Below are 19,722 nucleotides of genomic sequence, written 5' to 3'. Positions count from 1 at the left end.
TGGATGCAGTTGTTTCTGTCCCATGTACGCCAGTAAAACACCAGGAAAACAAAAGATCATTTCCTTTGAGCTGAAGTCCTGAAACACATACCACTATTCATAACACCTCTATACCAGAATTAAAAAAGCCCTGTAAAATAGGGAAAAAAAAATACTAATGTCTGTTTTATTGATATATGTTAACCAGTTCCTTTTTGATCCATGGGCTACTTAGTTCATTATTTAAATAACTTTCATTATGAGCTAGTTCATTTTTAGCTGTGTAAACTTTAAGCTATGGCTGGCCACAGACTAAATGATTTATAAAATATTATGATAATCTTAAATCTTGTATGGTCAAACGTGACTTTAGAATAGTAACAAACGTGGAGGACCATCGATATCCTCGGTTGGCTGTCCCTCCACAACAGGCTGTTCTGGCATGTGTTACAGATGCAGTAAAAAATCATAAAACAAAGAGAAGAATCAGGATGAAATTCTGTCCGGGTGTATCCAAGCCTTCACTCAGGAGGGGAGGCAAATCTGGCCTCAAATCAGGCTTAAAATTGTGTAGTGTGGCTAGCCTATCTTATGGATAGAAATTATACCAACTCTTTAAGCAGAAAACAAAACCACAGAGGTTGTCTGATAGACAAAAACAGTATACACACAATATTGTGATCATACAAACGGATTTCCTTACATCAGGACCCATAAGAATGTTTTGTTTGATGGATTTGTACACCTGAACTATGTAAAAACATCCCAGACTCCTTGAATTATTAAGAGTTAATGATTGAAAACTGTCAAGAGCTTAAGCACATGTAATTCACAGTTTTTTCTAGAGGTACTAGAAGAAAAAATCTGACTAACAGGCTGGGGGAAAAGGATTCAGAAAACCCTTTTAGCCTGATTCTTTCACATATTCAACGCATAACTTCTCGCTGCACTCTGAGATCTTTTGTTTGTTGTAATCCTGGGAGAACTTTGAGCAGCCTGCTTCATTAGAGGCTCAGTTAGCTTTGTGTTTGTTGTTTTTAGTGAACGGGTAATTAAACTACTTCACAGGGAGTCTACATTCTCCCATCTGCTTGTTAAGACTCATTACACACCAGTCTAACCTGCCTGCTTTTTTAAGCTCCTGCGTCTACTCTCATACGTGGTATTGGTACGTCTTAGACAGACTTTAGGAGCTGTGTGAAATAATGCAGCTATAATGAGAGGATTTGTATCAGATATTTATGGAAAAATACACCTGTTCTCTTCAGCACTGGTCCTATGGAGGGGTTTCAGTTATGTTCTAGGTTATTAAATGAAAAAAGAATAGATTGACAGGCATAAAGAAGAGCCTTCTCTCTCTCCTAACCTTCATCCCCTCTCCTCATGCAGCCTCCACTCAGGTTGTTTTCTCCTTCGATGTGGGGAACGGCCCGCTGGAGGTTTGGGTGGAGTCAGATGCGCCGCTGAACGACAACCGCTGGCATCGAGTCCGAGCAGAGCGGAACATCAAAGAGGCGTCCCTGCAACTGGACGGATATCGAGCGGCGACCCAGGAAGCTCCTGCTGATGGACACTTCCACCTTCAGCTCAACAGCCAGCTCTTCATAGGTGAGGAATTTATTAGTCCATCTTTAACAGGAGAAAATCTCTCCATAGTTAAGCTGTTTTGTTGCTTTTTCTTGAAAAACATTATTAGAAATAAGTCTCTTAATGGAGCATCTTGGTGCATTTAGGCCTCATTACACTACTTGATAGGTTTCACGTCTGTTAGGAAGATTTTTGTCTTTGCATAACCCTGAGACACTCTCTTCCCACACACTTCCCTTGTTTCTTATCCACTTTGTAACTCAGTGTTCCTGTTTCTGCAGGTCCTTTTTAAGTTTGCAGCACAGTAGGAGAACATGAAGTCAAGTTTCTTTTCTCTTTCGATTACAAAAACGTTAATTTTCTCTACTAAGCTCACATCAGACAACTCTTTTTACCAAACACAGACAAGTAGAACATAAATTCACATACAAGTAAGCCATTTCTATCATTTTTACTGAGAGTAATTCAACAAAATTACCCTTGCAGTCAAGGTGAGAACAAGCCTGAGGCATAAACATGTGAAGCACCTGCTTAGAGCCTTCATTAGTGCTGGAATTTTAACAAAGGAATGCTTCAAGATCAGACTTAGCGTTGGACCACCACTCCAAAGTCTGATAGTCTGCCCCTGGGTCATCATCAGGATTATTTACAAAACTGACTAAGAATCACTCGTGCTATATATCACTGGAAAGTTATGATTCCTGTGATTCTGACTATGTGAACCATTACAACATTCAGGTACCACAGCAGCCACAATATATGCATCTGTCAGACTTCTGAAAAATAACAGTTTTTAGTTAGTTAAGTTTAAGTTACCATTTTAGGCTCTTTTGTACTCTCTAATGACCATACAAGTTTAACAAAAAGAGTCCTGTTGCATTTTAAAGGGTCCCCACAACCAAAAGCCAGTAAGTTTTAATCCAGACATATTATATTGATTAAGATCCATGGATTGCACAAAAAACCTTAAAATGATAAAATCTTATTTGGATATATGACCACTCTGCAGTCTCACAGAGCCCCAGAAGTTCATGTAGCTCAAGCAGCATTTCACAATAAAAGCCCACCGTAAGCTCCAGTACAGGAGGAGATATTCTCTTCCTTATGTTGTCTGCACTTTAAAATAAAGTTAGATGAGCTTACTTAAAAAAAACAAATTGAAAATTGTGGCATCAAAAATAACAAGTAAACTACACTTGACTTTTGTGAGTTAGAAAAACGTGTTTATTTTTAATGTGCAGTATTTGTTCTCTGTCTGGGGGCGTCACAGAACTTCAGGGGATGTGGGAACCATAAACCAGACAAAAAGGTGATTTGGTTTGCTAACTTCTGCTGTGCATGGAGCAAAATGGATAGACTTATAGTTACTTTAGGGACTATGCTATAGAGTCAACTATTCAAGATTTTCCTGCATTGGTCCCAATGATGCTCAAGTCACAGTGTTTAATTTGCAAAGATGTACAAGCTAATGACAGCATAAGGCTGTGTAAACCTTGGGGTCATCTTAAGACTGAGCAAAAAGTCTAGTGACCAAAACCAGGGGAATTTTTAAGAGGACTTGAAAGGAGTTTCGGTCACTGATCAGTGCAGCTGCACTGATCAAAAGCAAGGAAAGTCTGCTATTATGCAACCCTGCATCAACTGTACAAATGAAAATGCATAGTTCCCACCAAATAAGAGGGAAAGGCAAATGTTTAAGGACATTTGCAGACCAAAATATCAAAAATATGTTAATTTTAAAAATCTTTAAAGATTAGACATAAATGTTTGAAACTGTGGTTGTTTTTTTTATCTTTATGCAGATGGGGGTCCACCAAATAAATAATTTCTTCTTGAGGGAGGCTCACCCTCCGACACTTTGAAAACCCCTGTTCTAAATGAACCTTTTAAGTATTCACTACTGGTTTAAACTTAGTTATTTTAAGTGCTCAAACCTGAGATTCAATTTTTAATTTGATTTTGCAGGACTTCGGCTAAATCATCTACTTTGAGTGTGCGATACTTAATATTTTTAGTGCACTGTCAACACCGATAACTTCATAGAAATATCATAGTCAACTGATAACCTTAAAAAGTGAAGTAGTGCTCACTAAAAAGTTTTTTTTTTTTTTAGTTATCATTACACCTAAGGAGGACTAACTTGTGCCACCATTTTCAAAAACCGCCGAGTGACCCACTGAACCAGTAGTTGATATTTCATGAATGTCGGTGTGCCATTCAACATTCATTGACATTAACAGCGCCACCCGTAGATAGGACCTCTGAAATTCAGACAACAACTTCACTAATGGTGCATAAAGGTTTAGTGCCCAAAGGCATTCTGGGTAAACTTTGCAGATTTGACATAGCTCAGATAATTTGAGTTATAATAAAAATACTTCAATTGTTTGAGTACTGTTCACTTAAAACTAAAATGAGTTCTATCACCTCATGAAAACAGAGTTGAAATCACTGTTGTGGATTTTTAAGGAAATACAACTCCATTTTAATCACCTTTTTACTTAATTTGTTTAACACAAGTAAATTAGAGTAAACTGAGCCCTTTAGCTGTTACAGCCAAGAAGTACCAGTAACTTGTTTATAGTAAGTATTTAGAACAGGTTACAAAAACCAATAATTAATTCAACTCAATGTTTCTGAGTAGAATTCATGTTGCTGTTTACAGTGTGCTACTATCTTACCATGTAAAGCAGGGTTAAGATTCTTCTTCCTCAGGTAGACAAACAGACTTGGGGTAATTCCGGCACACATTAATGGCATTAATGGAAACTCAGTTCAATCAAGACAGTCTGGCTGCAGACCGTTCATTTCTGACGGCACCTTTCACAGACCGTTCATGTGAGACCCCATCTCTGTCAGAACAGACATGCCGTGATTTTCCGGTACAACGTATTCATTCCATTAACAAATACCGGCAGTTACTTCTGCGAAATAACCTAATCCCAAACTAAGATCACAAATGAAACAGAGAAAAAGGTCAGACATCTAATCGGGTATTAAATTAGGTCTAGACCTGTTTTAGAAGTAGCTACATGAACAGTACTCGCTTTAGCTTCGTTAGCCGTAGCTAAAGCTATCATGGCTACGCTAGCTACATAATTAACATTAAAACTCAAGGCAATTAAGTGGAATTAGCTTTAGCAAACGTAGCTAAAGCTCACATATCTACATAGATTATGTTTATTATTTTGTTAGCTTAGCTTTAGCTATGTTAGCTATGTAGCCTACACAGCCTACACAGCTAACATAAGCTTTGTTTGTTGTGTTTGATGTGGCATTTAGTAGTCTTAAAAGCTGTTTGCATGGCTGCTTGACTACGGTGGGGCATAATCCATGTCTATGAGTGTGATTAGGGATTAAACCATTTTGCAAATATAACCAGTCTTATCCCAGCACCATGATTGATTGTCTCAACAATGATTAACATTTCCACTCACCAGAAAGCCCCTTATAAGTAATTTGATGCGTTGTTGCAGTAAGGGGTCCTAAATAAACCTGAGCTTGTAAACGATTATTTGGACTCGTGTAATTAACCATCAGCTTGCTCAAAATCTCAAATACAACCATAATCAATAGTGCATCCTGGTTTATCTCAACTTCATCAGTTCAATACCACTAATAAACTCCACTGTCTGACCCGGGACTCTATCTGTAGACCTGCAGGAGGAAAAAGGAGCAAAATCCATCATTGATCAGTTTTTATAATCCTGCAAATATTAGGTTTGTCACTTCATATCAGTAAACACACGGTGCAGAGGGAAAACAACCCAACAAACACCGATGGGACTGGATGCAGGAGCGGCAGCAGCAGGAGAATTGAGCTGAGTATTGATTGGCTGAGTGTGTTTAGCTGATAATCTGCTCTGAGGTCACCAAGTGAACACCAATACATCATGACTACACCTCACTGGTACAAGTCTGATAGATTTGTTAGGTAAAGGATCTGTTTTTCCTGGTTGTGTTTATTAAAACACTCAGTTTGATGATGTTGTTTCTACATGCAGGTATGAAGAAGTTTGTGTTTAGTGCAAAAACAGAGACAGTAATGATGTTTTTCTTAATTAAAGTGTCCTTGAGAGAGTTGCTGAAGGCTTTTTCTGTGTGCCTGAAGACAATATGTGTATAATAAGATTTAAACAGTGTGCAATTATGAGCCATAGTGTTGCTGTACAAACTATTTATTCATGAAGTACCCCTTCCTCAATGAATTCATGAGGAAAAATGTTTGCTTTTGTTTGCATTTCTAATCTCAGTTTGCATTTTAATTACATAAACTATATTATCAACTGCAGCATACTTTCACAGATTTATTTGAAAGTGTTTGTATGAATTAATAAAGCGATGTTGACTATTAATTCATACGCCATGCCTCCATAAACAGTATATTTATGAGACTTAATTATACCTTCTGCAGATTTATAAGGCATTGAATTACATTGTTTCGGTTAATAGTGTGTTTTATTGCCTCCCTGGATTTATAAGCCATGCGATTGCTTCTCCAGCGTCTTTATTGGCTGATATTTTGGAGGTGTAAAATATCCACATGCAGCAGATTTAGTAGAGATTTTTGCATTTGTTGCAGGGAGCTTGTTGCACTGCCTGGTGTGGAAAGATAAGCTGCAGTTTGTTGGTGCTGTTCTGGTCTCCATATTGACTGGTGTGTTGAGATATTTCTGTAAATAGTATCAAGTTTCTGTCTTGCTTTGGAAACAGCTGAAGAGCCCTATTGTTCTGCTTCAGTTTTACAAATAGTTGATACATCTACAGAAGCAAAATGGCTTTATTGCCCATAAATATGCTGCAAAGCAAGCAGAAGCCCTCTGAAAATGTTTTCTCAGATATTCAATTGCATCTTTGTCATGTGTGATTTTGGTGCTCAGAGGGCACGTCTGGAAATGCAAACACGATTCAAATGTAAAGATTAATTCTGACTAACATTTAAGCTTAATCCACACATAGGTGGTTATGTTTACACACTCAGTTCCAAAAAAGTTGGAGCGGTGTAAAATTTAATTAAAAATAGATATTGAAATGATTTGCAAATGCCATAAACCCATTTCATTCATAATGGAACATAAACATGATATCAAACATTAAAACTGAGACATTTTACCATTCATGTAAAATATTAGTTCATTTTGAATTTGATGGCAGCTAAAAGAAGTAGGAATGGAGTAACAAAATCATGATAAAACACATGAATGGTCATACAAAAGTCATTTGGCTTTAAATGAGGAAAAAATTCTAACTGATCAGTATTTTTGACAGTAGTATGTCTTTTTCTTTTTGTGTAGGTCCTTGGGGGGCACAGCTCTGATTAAATACATGGGGGGGGGCTCAGTGGTGAAAAGGTTGGGAACCACTGATATAGAAGGACTTATTGCTTGTGTTTGTTGGACAACACATAAGATGAGGAATCTAAAATAGATGCATATTAAATCCTGATATTGGGGGAAAAAATTGCAATTACATTCTTGATGTTCATCATCCAGGCCTAGTTGTGGAGCTACACATGCTTCACAGTTGCTCTCCCACTGACGTACTTTATGGACTATGAAGGTCGCTGCTGCCTCACTTAAAAGACACAAACCCTAACCTTCAACTTTCTTTCTCAGTCACAGTAAAATGTTTTGTTTTGCAAATAAATTTCTGCATATTTGAAGAAAATCTGTCTTTTTTTCCATCCTAGTCTTTTAATTAAACAAAACATTGCAAACCAAAAGATATACTGAATGTAGTATTAAGTTAATAACAAGACAAAAAGCAAAGAATAGATGCTGAATCTTATATTACTGCTTAAAATCGGTAAGATAGATATGATTAAAGATTGATGAGTGAATCTTATTTGAAAGTATAACTTGTATGACATAACATGCAAAAATCAGGTGCAATGCCCAAAGTGAACAACAGTGGTTAGAAATCGGTGGAAATGGAGGAGAGTTACTAGGTGGGCCTACATCTTGCAGTTATCAGTTTTTTTTCTGGTAGCAGTGTTGGAGAAGACCCAGTTTGGGACAGCTTTGAAAATGAAATGGTCATTGTAGAGAAATGACTACAGACTACTGTGGACATGATGTGGTCTTTACAGAATGCAACAGTATTTTCTTTAAACAGAGGGAAACCTCTATTTTCATAAATACCTGAGTAAAGACTAGACATAAGTCTGAGACTTTGCATTAAAAATAGACATTTCAGATCCTTACACACTTGTTGTTTGTAGAGGTTAAATTGTAAATGATTGAGTGTCTTTAAGTTTCTCAATGGATGAATTGAACAGTAGCAAGTGCAGACTGTAATTATTGAGGTCTTATGAGAAATGTGTCATTTTTGTAACATGTGGCATCCCTGTGGACTCATCTTATACATGAGCATTGTAATTTTTTTCTGGTATTTACCACAAATACAGGCTCATAGCATTCATTGTTCTTAAGGTCATTGTAAGTTTCTGAAGGAATTTTCAGATCTTTTTCATCTTACTAAAGTATTGCATTTACAAGTAAGGGATGACCCCAAAATATTGTTAGCAATCCAGAGTGGACTGTGTGCAAAGCTCAGAAAATACACCTGTTTCATGCCTTAGAGTGAGCATTAAAGCAGTTTTTTAAAGAAAATCCTTTGAGCATTTTTGTAATATTCCATACAAAAGCAAGGGATGAACATGAGACCCAAAGAATTTGACCTTTGACCTTCAACAGCCAGTGGAAATTCATAAAGGTTTATGAAAACCCTCCAAGCATTCCAAAATTTTGCATTACCAAGCAAGAGATGAACATGAGCCCCAGTGGCATTGACATTTTACCTTTTAAAATGCAGTTGGTTCATTTTTTAGTCAGAATGGACGTTTGTGCAAAGAGAAAATCCACTCGTGTTACTGAAATATGACATTGGCAAGCAAGGGATGGACATGAGGCCTGACGGCAATGATCTCTGACCACCAAAATGGGATCAGTCATCTTTGGGTCAGAGTTGACTTTGGTGCAAAGTTTAAAGAAAATCTTTTTTTTTTTCAAAGACTTAAGAAAATTTCCAAAGTATCCCTGTGATATTGCATTCATAAGCAATGTCCGGTTTTGAGATGTAAGGATTCACAAGACTGGGACAGATGGATGGACAACCAGACAGCAGGCCTCCAGCCTCAGCCATCATCAGCACAGAGACATGAGAGGAGTCCTGACATAAAAGCAGGGCATTATGCAGTAAAACACGCCGGATCTAATTAATGATCAAAGAGTTCAGTGATGCTGGAGATGATGATTATTTCTTAATCACCATTTAAGCTCCTGTTTTTAGTAACACCAGCTGCAGGGCTCAAGGAAGGGTTGGATTACTCTGAATGCTTTTTTTAAACTTGCAATAATTTCTCTAATCAAGCATGACTGTAATGGTTGCTCAATGGTTAAATTTATTGGACCTCATGTTCATCCCTTGCTTTTGTATGGAATATTTCAATAATACTCTAAGGTTGTTTTTTTGCACAACTGTTGGCTCAAACTCAAGCATGAACCGACTGCTTTGTCAGGTGAAATGGCAGCATCACTGGGTTGAGGTTTTTTTCAGTCTTTGCAACAGTTTCCACTCGGAATTAAACATAAATTAACTGCTTTATGCAATGAAATGATAATGCTACTGGGCCTCATGTTCATCCCTGGCTTGTTAATGCAATATATTAAGAAAGCTTGTAGGGTTTTGTTTTTCAAACTTTACAGTAATTTCCACTTGGAGTCAAGCATGACTGGTTTGATTTTAAGGCCAAAGATCACATTCAGTTGCCCTCATGTTCATTCCTTGCCCATTGTTGGAATATTTTACGAACTCTTTGAGGGGTTTTCGCTGAGCTTTGCACTCAATTCTTGATCAAACATGAACCAGCAGCATTTTTCAGACAACACTGTGGATGTCAAAGTTAATGTCATTAAGCCTCATGTTCATCTCTTACTTGCCAATGCAATATGTAAAGAAAAGTTTGGAGGATTTTTGTATGCCATATTCCAAGAGTTTTTAAGGTACTTTCTCTAACTGACCACAAATAACCACTCTGGTTTTTGGACGTCTTTAAATGATTTTAAGTTATAGGTGAATGTCATTGGGCCTTATGTGCATCCCTTGCTTGTGAACCCAATTTCTAAAGAACAAGGGGGGAAATTGTCTTCAAACTTTGTATAAATGTAAACCCTGACTAATGGATGAACTGACATTCTGGAGTTTTTAGGCCAAAGATCAATATCAGTGGGCCTCATGTGTATGCGTCTGTTGTCCCTGTCATGCCAAATTCTTTTGAACTCTTTAAGGGATTTCTTCACGCTTGACTGACTGATCAGATTTTCTTGGTAAGGTCAGCTTCATTGGGCCTGATGTTTATGTCATGCTTGTGAATCCAATATCTTAGCCAAACTTTGACAGACTGTTAGTCAAACTTTGACCAAATGTCTACTATGACTCAAGGAAAAACTTATTTGACTTTGGATGAAGAATGTCAAGGTCAATGGGCCTCATGTTCATCCTTTGCTTTCTACAGATCTTCTAAGTAACCACAGAAACCACCCCAGTCCTTCTTGACCAACCACTGTACTTTCACTGCCTGACACTGGGGCATAAAACCACCATAGTGGTTCCAGTTTACCAGCTCTACTAGATTTGTGGTTAAGTTTAAAATTTTGCTCCATCAGCTCTTCGGTTTTTCATTTAAACTTCTCCATCTACACTCCTGGGCCTGCAGGTCGAGTTTTCTTTGTATTTGAAGCCACATGCTTTGCCTTTGCCACTCACTTTGATCTCTGCATCAGTAATTGTTTTTCTCACACTGTATGCTTCAGTGCAGTGTCTTCTCTCACAGCGCAGACGGGTTGTATGAGGTTGAAGCTCTCACTGATCTCAAAGGTCTAACTGAAAGCTTAGCTTTTTTGGTCAGAGGTAAAGTTAATCCATATTTGGATTCTTTGATCTTTTACTTCTGAACTCGACTCCACAAATCCCTCATTATGCTTTTTAGAAATGATCTCACCTTCTCTGAGGTGATGACTGTAAAACCGTCGGTGCTCCTTGTCGAGACGCAGTCCTCCTTGTTTGAGCTCTGCTGGATTTAAGAGTAGCTAAACAGCTTTATAGTTTGTATAGTCGTTCAAACTTTCCAGACTTTCCAGAAGGTTTCATGGCTGTCTGTAGATTATACTAAGAGTCTAAATACTGAAGTATCAGGCTATTTTTATCTGTTAGACCAGACAACAACTCCTCACAAAGTGTCCTGAAATAACTTTACATGAGCAGTAGAATTTAATGAAGTACTGTTGCCTTTGGTTTCATTTTTATTATCATCATTTTACAAGAGATTTTCAACTGATTTTTCTTGTTTCTAAAGAACTCATTATTGTTAGACTTCACTATATTTCAGTTATGATGTTCTTGCAAAGGCAGCACTCCACAAGGTGCCAAAAAAAGGGATTTTCAGTCAATTAAGAGGATTTCAGCAGATTTATAAATTCAGATGCACAAATGTTGAGTAAGAAATGCACAAGTAGTGATAAACGTCTGAGCTCCACAATACACACTATCCGATATGTGAAGACAGAGCACAGAGGCATTCCTGCACAATACATCCCCATAGTCAAGAAAAGGTTAAAAGGTCGACTCAACTAGTCTCTTTTGGACATATAAGGAGAAACAGAACTTGTTCCTGTAGTAAAATCACAATAAAACTGTCAGCTTCATAGCAACATACTAATTATGCTGGAATAAAAACCCTAAAAATTTGAACTTAACTCAATTCCCCAGGTGCCTTTAGTAGCAGTTTCCTCGGACAATGTCCTTTTAGCTGTTCTTGAAGATGTAAGAGAACTGAGATTAGCTTTGTCTGCATTTAGAAAAAGTTGCAACTGATAAATCTGATCTCGTAGCATGTCAAATGCATGCTGAAGATTTGTAAAAGCTTGTGCACACGCAGGTGCACATGCAAATATAAATGTATTTTTTTCTATAGCCCTTATAACATCCAACAGGAGACCAAAGTGCTTTAAGAAAGTTAAATAGCATTAAAAACACTAAGCACAAGACAAATAAAAATTTGTCCTTTCAGAGCCTTCTCCACCAAATAAAACTTTACATCCATTTTGTAATAAAATGGTGAAATGTAAGACGAGAGTGTTCCTGACTGAAATAGAAAGTGAGGGACATGTACAATTGCAGTGAAAATGCAGTATATAGCTAAGCAAAATAAATGTTTATAGCTGATAATTCCTCATCTGTTTTAGTTCAATGCAGTTTTAGTTCCAATCATATAATAAAACACTTGAGTTACTTATTTGCTTTCAAAATAAAAGCAGAGGGATTCATTATAACTAACTATGGTATAGGTCCCTGGTTTGCTTCCTGGTCAGGGCCTTTCTGTGCGGAGTTTGGATGTTCTCCCTGTGCATGCCTAGGCTCTGTCCGGGTACTCTGGCTTCCTCCCACCACCAAAACACATGCTCATTAGGTTAACTGATCACTCTAAATTGGCTGTAGGTGTGAGTGTGCCTGGTCGTTTGTTTATGTCAGCCCTGTGATTGACTGGTGACCAGTCCAGAGTGTACCCCGCCTCTCGCCCAATGATAGCTGGGATATGCTGCAGCCCCCCCCTGCGACCCCCAAAGGGATAAGCAGTATAGCAAATGGATGGATAGCTTATTTGCAAGCCCAACTTATAAGACAAATTAGTCCCACTTCTGATGCTGTATTTCTAACTATATGGTAGACAAAAACACCTGGTTTTAAGTTTTTGTGGTGTGTATTTTAGTGAATTTTTTAAAGAAGGCACAAAAGTTCTGTCTCTTTAGCTTGATGCATGTTAAATAAAATAAATACATTGTATGGTTTAAGCATTTTTTCTTATAACAGTGAAAGCCATGTGACCGAACAGAGCTCAGTGATTTATTGGTGTTAGATCTGCTGCTGCTGATGGAACAGCAGGACGCTGTCAGCTGTGAAGGCTGAGACTGAAGCCCCGACACGTCTGAGCCGTGAGCATGAAAACTATTTCCATCTATGATCTTTACAGAAATGACAAGGTGTCAGGTTTGGACCCCTGCTGAGACGTCTGAAATGGGAGCAGTATGGACTTGTGTGCAAAGGTGGACATTTATTTTTCATGTTTTTGTGCAGTCCTCTGGTTTGTGGCTATTAGAAATGATGGTGCAGAGAGATGTAGCGAAAAGGAGAGGAAGCCTGCACTTCTGATCAGCAAAGACACACTAGAGACACTATATATGCACTGTTTAATGTTATCTTCGTGTGTCTGGCTTTATCCTGTGCATTCTCATATAATTACATGCAGATACTGGTTCTTTGCAGATGATGCCATGCAGCTTCTAAGAACTCCCACTGTGGGGCAAGAATTGATTTCCTCAGAGAGAAATGCTGCCAAAAAGGCCATTTTGGAGAGGAGTCTGGCTGCAGATTGTACATCTCTGACAGCCACTCTAACAGACCATTCATCTGTGTATCTCAGAAAGGAAATGCTGTATTTTGCCAGTACACTTTATTTCCAGTTGAAGAACAGATTTTTAAATTCAGCTTTATTCATAAGAAAGTCTAGCAGTTACATTCATGAAATAACCACACTGCAAACATTACAGACTTAGAAAAATATCATAAATACAACAGAGAAAAGATCACAGCTCATATCCAGGATTAAATTGTGTATAGACCCATTTTAGAAGTAGTTACATATGCTTTAGCTTCATTAGCTTTAGCTAAAGCTACCATAGTTATACTAGCTATGTAAATAATGTTACTGCTTGAGCCAAGTTAGCTTTAGCAAAGTGAGCTTTAGGAAATGTAGCTTAGGCTAGCATAGCTAAATAGATAACAACTGCTTTGGGAGCTTAGCTTTAGCTACATTGCTACATTGCTACATTGCTACATTACTATGTAGAGCCATTATTTATAGTTAACAGCTTTAACAAACATAGCTAACTTAGTTAGATATGTAGCTGCTTTGTTAGTGTACATTTACCTCTAACCCTTATCCTAAATGGACGCTTGAATCAGATTTTATTTTGAAAGTTTTAACATGTATTTCCGCTCAGAGATATATGGCGTCTCAGATGAGTGGTCATCAGAGATGAACGGTCTGAAGCCAGACTGTTTTCATGTTGAGCTTTTTACGACTATACCAAGAATTCAAAATGCAAAGACAAAAGCATTCCTTATTCTACAGCTACTTTTGTGTCCTGATAGTAGTGAAATATACAGGCAAAAATAAAAAGTAACAAAAAAAAATGACACAGACACAGCAATAGGCAGGAAAAGCTGCCATCTAAAGCCAGGATGAGCAGTGGTAAGAGAGCTCTTTTAAGAGATCCAGATCATTTGCCCCAGCTCAGTAAAACTGGTAGCCTGGCACGCCAGATGGATTTGTTTCACTCATCCATCTGGAAAACCACTCACAGACAGCGTTTGAAAAAGAGCAGAGCCTTTGAAGTAAAAACTCAGTGGGTGATTGGATGAACGTTCTCTCTGTCACATCTTTACGGGCCAATCAGAGCAGCAAACGAGCCGCTAACGAGCTGTGCCTACGCCCCTATCGAGGCGTAAACTTCATAAAGAACTGCATAACGTGAACCATGGCGACTGTAGACATGTCAGTACATCTTTTGTCGTTTTTGAAAAGAAAACAACTCACTGCTGTTCTTTGTTCTTCTTTTAACAAAGAAATGTCATCAAGTTCTGATAAAACTGGCGCTTTAGCAGCATCCACGCTAATCTCTTCTTACATTATGCACCGGCCTCTTGTTGCTGCTTGCTTACGTCAAGACTCCTCTATGTAGAAATGTTCCAATTGGTCAATTTAGAGCTGTAAAGTACTAACCTTCCTTAGTTCCTATTCATTCCCTACCTCTGTTCCCCACTTCATGCCCCCCCCATCAAGCATACAGGATCCTGGGATTACAAATAGAGCTACGCTGGGCCCAAAATCAGTCCAAGTTAGTATCTTTAGACCTTATATTCTGCACTTGTATCCCACAATACATTGTGGCAAACAGTGGACAACCGATGGATACTAGCCCAACAATGTTTACCAACATGCATCATGGTTTAAAGCTTAAATGGGTAGAAATTGGTGTTTGACTGCTCTCATACATCACAGACAGATGAAGAGAGTATAACACGAGAGAGCTGAAACCACAGAAACGCAGGGCAGGTCATGTTTTGAGGCATTTATTAAAGAAAAGCACACTCTTTTAAAATAAAGTGTGACAAAATTACAACAAAGTAACACTTTTCTATTAGTGATGATTGCAGGCATGAGTATGCACAAATAAATAGGATATGACATGACAATAGGTCTCATTATTTTGGTAAAAACTCTGTCAGTGTAATACTTTGTGTTTAGTATCAATTTTCAGGGAAATATTTTCTGTCATCTTTCAGCCGTTGCTACAAGTTCTAATTGGGAGACAGCGTCACATCACTGTCTGCAGACGTGTCTGAAATTGTATTTTATTGTGCAGATGAGAAAAGTACATAGTCCACTATAGACAATCACTGTAAAGGGAACAGGGAGTGAGGACTCAGCGTGGGATTTCGGTCGCAGACCCAGAGTCAACTGATATAAGGTATATCCTTACTCTGCTCTCCACCTCCAGCATATTGCCTCTGAGCGGTTTTATTGTTGTGACATTTCCAGAGAAGAGTGTTGACAGTTTGGAGCTGGTGTGGGAGCAGAGGCGACACAAAGATCTGCTGCAGATGACAGGAGGAGGAGAAATGGAAAACAAAAGAGAGAGAAAGCCCAGAGAAGTGTCAGCACACAAAAGAATGAGACAAAGGCTAAGACAAAGAGAAAAGATAAAGGATTATTTATTCTATCTTGGTTTTGGGGATGCTAGCTTTGATTTCTTCATGCTTTGATGTTGACTGAATATGATATTAGCTCACAAACACAAGATCAGGAGGAGTAAATGTGGTATATTTTTTTGTTCTTTCAGGAGGCACGGCGTCCAGGCAGAAGGGCTTTCGAGGATGTATACGCTCTCTGCAGCTGAACGGCGTCACGCTTGATTTGGAGGAGAGAGCAAAGATCACACCAGGGGTTCGACCAGGCTGTCCAGGTCACTGCAGCAGCTACGGGTCACTCTGTCAGAACCAGGGCCGCTGTGTGGAGAGAGCCAACGGCTTCAACTGTGACTGCAGCCTGTCAGCATACACTGGAGTCTTCTGTAACACAGGTACGCACATTTGAATATTGTAGAGGTAAAAACAGGCCGTTCCCTTAGACTTGATAGAGACACTGCAACAACTCTAGTCCTACCACGTTCAATTGTCTAATTTTAGATGAAAAGTCTAGGTAAGCAGCTTGTCTCATATTAAGATATTGATAAAAAGTTTGACTTGCTGAGTCGGTGCACTCATAGATTTGGATATTTTGGTTCATTTCAAGACCTACAACCATTAAAATGCATCATTAGATTTTTTTTTTGACGATGTGTTAGATAATCTAAATGACTTAGATTTGAGTTTTATTGTGTATCTTGTTAAAGGTGTCTTCCTGCAGAATCCTTTGCTGTTTTCAAAATGCCCACCATTCGTAGCTGCTCCCTAGAGAGACAAGCATGGCTTACACTTCAACAGATCCCCTAAGAAGGATTAAGCGCCATTAGCACTGTATGTGCTCTATTTCATTTGTGGTGCATTGATGCAAAATAACTTTCTCTGAGTCATTTCATAGGCACAGGTAAATGTTTATCTCTATGAAAATCGTGAACATCACAATTAATCAGTTGTAAGCTCTTTTTAGTAGATACCTCCTTCTAGACTAGGTGTGCTGGTCCAGACATTGGGGGCAGCTGTGTGCATCATGTTGGGGCCAGCTGGGAGGATGCCTGGAGAGATGGTGTGTGGGCCTCTCTCAGGCTGGGATGATGGCCATCAATACAGGGTCATGGCTTGCTCGGCGAAGTGTCAAACCGGCATATGCCCTCATACCTGACCCACACTGTAGAGCTGTTAGCTGGGCTGATGTTTATCTCTGTTCTCTGACACCAGGAGCCAGCTGAGCCAGGCCAAGCGTACTGTAAAATAGTGACTGACTGGAAGGTGTACAACATATGAGTGCAGTTTGCAGCATGTGCAGTATGCTGAGGTCTTTTGCAGACTTTCTGCAGGCTTTCAAATAGTCAGCTACAGTCCCAGGTTCACCAGAATTTAATTGTTTAATTTGTGTAATATTGGCATTGCAGTTTTACCTATTGCTATATAAAAGAAACCAAAATGAGTAAGTATTGTAGGAGGTAACACATTTACCAAATGTGTTACCTTGTACAATGTTGACAATGTTGAATTTGACACTTTTTCTGAGTTCAAATAATCCAAAATAAATACATTCCAGGTATCTAGATTTTTAGTTAATTACGTAGCAGTGTTAATTTTGGCAGCTATTTTTAATTTTAGTCTTAGTCTTTTGATTTCATGCCTTTTAGTTTTAGTCACATTTTAGTAATTTCTACCCTTTTTAGTTTTAGTCTAGTTTTAGTCGACGAAAACTTAAAAACATTTCATTTAAGTTTTACTCCATAAAATTACTCACATTTTTGTCCTTCTTTTAGTCCAAGTATTTATTCCCTTGCATTACTTTTTATCAGTTTTAGTCAGCACAGATCTATTTTTGTTAGCCTGAGTCTAGTTTTTGTCATGGCAAAAAAGGCTGTCAACAAACAATTTTAGTGATAGTTTTATTTGATGAAATTAACGCTTTTACGTAGTGCAAAGCATTCCTCATACTTGGAAAAGATTACCACCTCACATTGAAAAGCTGCAGAAAAAAAGTATTATATAAACAATGGAGCCTTAAAGACAGATGCAACACTAGAATACTATGCCCTGAGTGGAAAGTCTGCCCCCCCCCCCCCCTTTATTGTAGACCAACCCCTGCCACAGACAGGAAGTGACTAACTTAGTGGATAACTTCACTCATGGTGCAGAAGTGTTTAACATCAAGATAATTCATCAGAAACATGAGGTGAGGAATCCAAGCAGTGATCACAGAACAACATTGAACATTTAGAGATGTCTAAACACTCTGCCCAAGGGCATGATGGGAAATCAACCCACCTGATTTGAAATGGAATAGGTGGTGCTGAGATCAATTGTCTCAACAGAGTTAGGTAACACTGAATGGATCAACACTGTCAAATAACTCCATCACTGAAGACCATTTCACTCTGCATGGAGTTAGAATTATTCTTTTGAAATCAACTCAGAAATGTTTATCACTTAGAATTCGACACTCTGCTGTGAGCTGTACCACAATTGCTAGTGTTTCAAACATCAGCAAACCCTCGACCACTTGACATGAGCTTCACAAGGTTACCTTTTATTTTCAAAAGCCAGAAAATGCCAGGCTATAGTTAACAAATGCAGCATAGCTGGCCCACATAATCTGGTGATCCCAGTGCATTAACTAACTAGAATTTTATTCAAAATAACTAAAATCCTGAAGGAGTCTCATGCACTTTAGCCCCTGTACAGGTGGAGGTCCATGCTCTCAGAAAGGACCAGTAATGTAAAAAACACGTTGCAATGGGTTCAAACACACAGGCAAAGTTAAATAAGAAACAGGAGCACAAAAATTACTTTCTGCAGTTTAACCAGGTGCAGAGGACGAACATTTCCATGCACACTGAATCTTGAAAACTGAGAGTAAGTCCTCTGCACCTGATTAAATTGCAAAAAAATGATTTTGTGCTCCAGTTTCTACTTTGGATTTTTCCATGTGGTTGAAGCCACTGAAACATCTTTTTTAACTCATTTTTTTTTTGTCTTATTTCATGAAAATAAAAATGAGCAGGACACAACTGTTCCTGCCCACGCTGTGTGCCTTACAGACATAGATACTGCCCAGACAGCATGCCACGTATGGTATAAACCTGTTCTGGTCCTATCACAGTCTCTCTCCTCTGCTCTCTATCTGTAACAGATGCTAATGTCTGCATATTTATGAGATTATAAAGGGACCAACTTGTTACAGTGTAACTTAGCAGACACTTTTATCCAAAGTGACTTATATCTGTGGCAGGTGTTCCCATGACCCTGTCCAAGGGCCCACACTGGACGCTCATTGTGCTCTGACCAGGATTTGAACCCCCAATCTTCCATACAGTCAGCATGGATGCACATGTATGCACAGTGTGCACACAGTTATGGCCCGCAACATGTCAGTTATTTGTTTATAATTTCCTAAAGTGTAGTTGTTTTTCATTGACTGTTTAATAGATCTTTCTATGAGAGGTTTGTGTAACCATGCAGTGTCTCGTTTTTTGTTCCTTTCACATTATGACAGTTAAATTAGTTCTCAGACAGTAGATCAGACATTTGGCTGGGATTGTTTGTCAGGCAAAGGAAGCCCATCAATGCTTTATAGCAGTGGTTCTAAACTGGTGGGTTGGGGCCCAAAAGTGGGACGTGGGGCTTCAGTCAGTGGGTCGCATGTTGGTTCCTGGAAAAAAAAATTTGGCAAAAAATCTAGAAGTCCTAGGCTGACATACAGTGCTTAACAAATTTATTAGACTACCTGTCATATTTGTCTCAAAGCCCATCCAGCATCATGAAGTGCTTTAATGCGGACTCTTTCATTTTCAGTCAGCTCTCCACGTTTTACCATTTTGAACAGGAATGAGGAATTTCAAACTGAATTCACCCAAATTTGAGCCGGCTCACTGGGCTTCTCTGAGAAGTCAGAAATGAATCAAGCATAAAATTCAACCACTAAAACTCATTTTTCTGTTCAGTAATGCAAGTTAATGACTATAGTTTGACAATAATTAAAAAATAATAATGTGCTTTACTATTTTGTCAGTTTTGTTGTAAATCAGTAAATTTGAAAATTCATGGATTACAATAATAATTGTATTTTAGCATTAAAATATCATTTCAATGAAAGAGCTTCTACAGAAACATAAAATGATTTTGGTAATTACCAGTGCTGTTAATTTAGGGCAACTGTGGCATAAACCTTACTTTGGGTGGTGGTCTAATAAATTTGTTAAGCACTGTATGTCCATATACTTTATTTTACTCTGTTTTACTGGACAAGGAGTAAATTCAGTTTTTTGTTTGTTTTGAGGTGTTGATGAAATTCTCCTGTTATCTTGTATGGAAATATCTTCAAGAAAGTTGTTTTCCCTC

At 38.3% G+C, this 19,722-nt stretch overlaps 1 protein-coding gene across 1 annotated transcript in view; it reads left to right on the top strand.

Annotated features, from left to right (window-relative positions):
- Positions 1-19,722, top strand: part of LOC121520052 (contactin-associated protein-like 4) — a 125,800-nt gene that overhangs the window by 81,925 nt on the left and 24,153 nt on the right. The window contains exons 15-16 of the mRNA XM_041803284.1: positions 1,369-1,587; positions 15,528-15,767. Of these exons, the coding sequence (XP_041659218.1) occupies positions 1,369-1,587; positions 15,528-15,767 (459 nt within the window). The remainder of the gene's footprint in view (positions 1-1,368; positions 1,588-15,527; positions 15,768-19,722) is intronic.

The sequence above is a fragment of the Cheilinus undulatus genome, linkage group 13 (assembly GCF_018320785.1).
Source record: "Cheilinus undulatus linkage group 13, ASM1832078v1, whole genome shotgun sequence".
In the NCBI taxonomy this organism is placed as follows: domain Eukaryota; kingdom Metazoa; phylum Chordata; class Actinopteri; order Labriformes; family Labridae; genus Cheilinus; species Cheilinus undulatus.
Note: the sequence above shows the minus strand (reverse complement) of the source record. Positions and strands in the feature narration are given on the sequence as shown.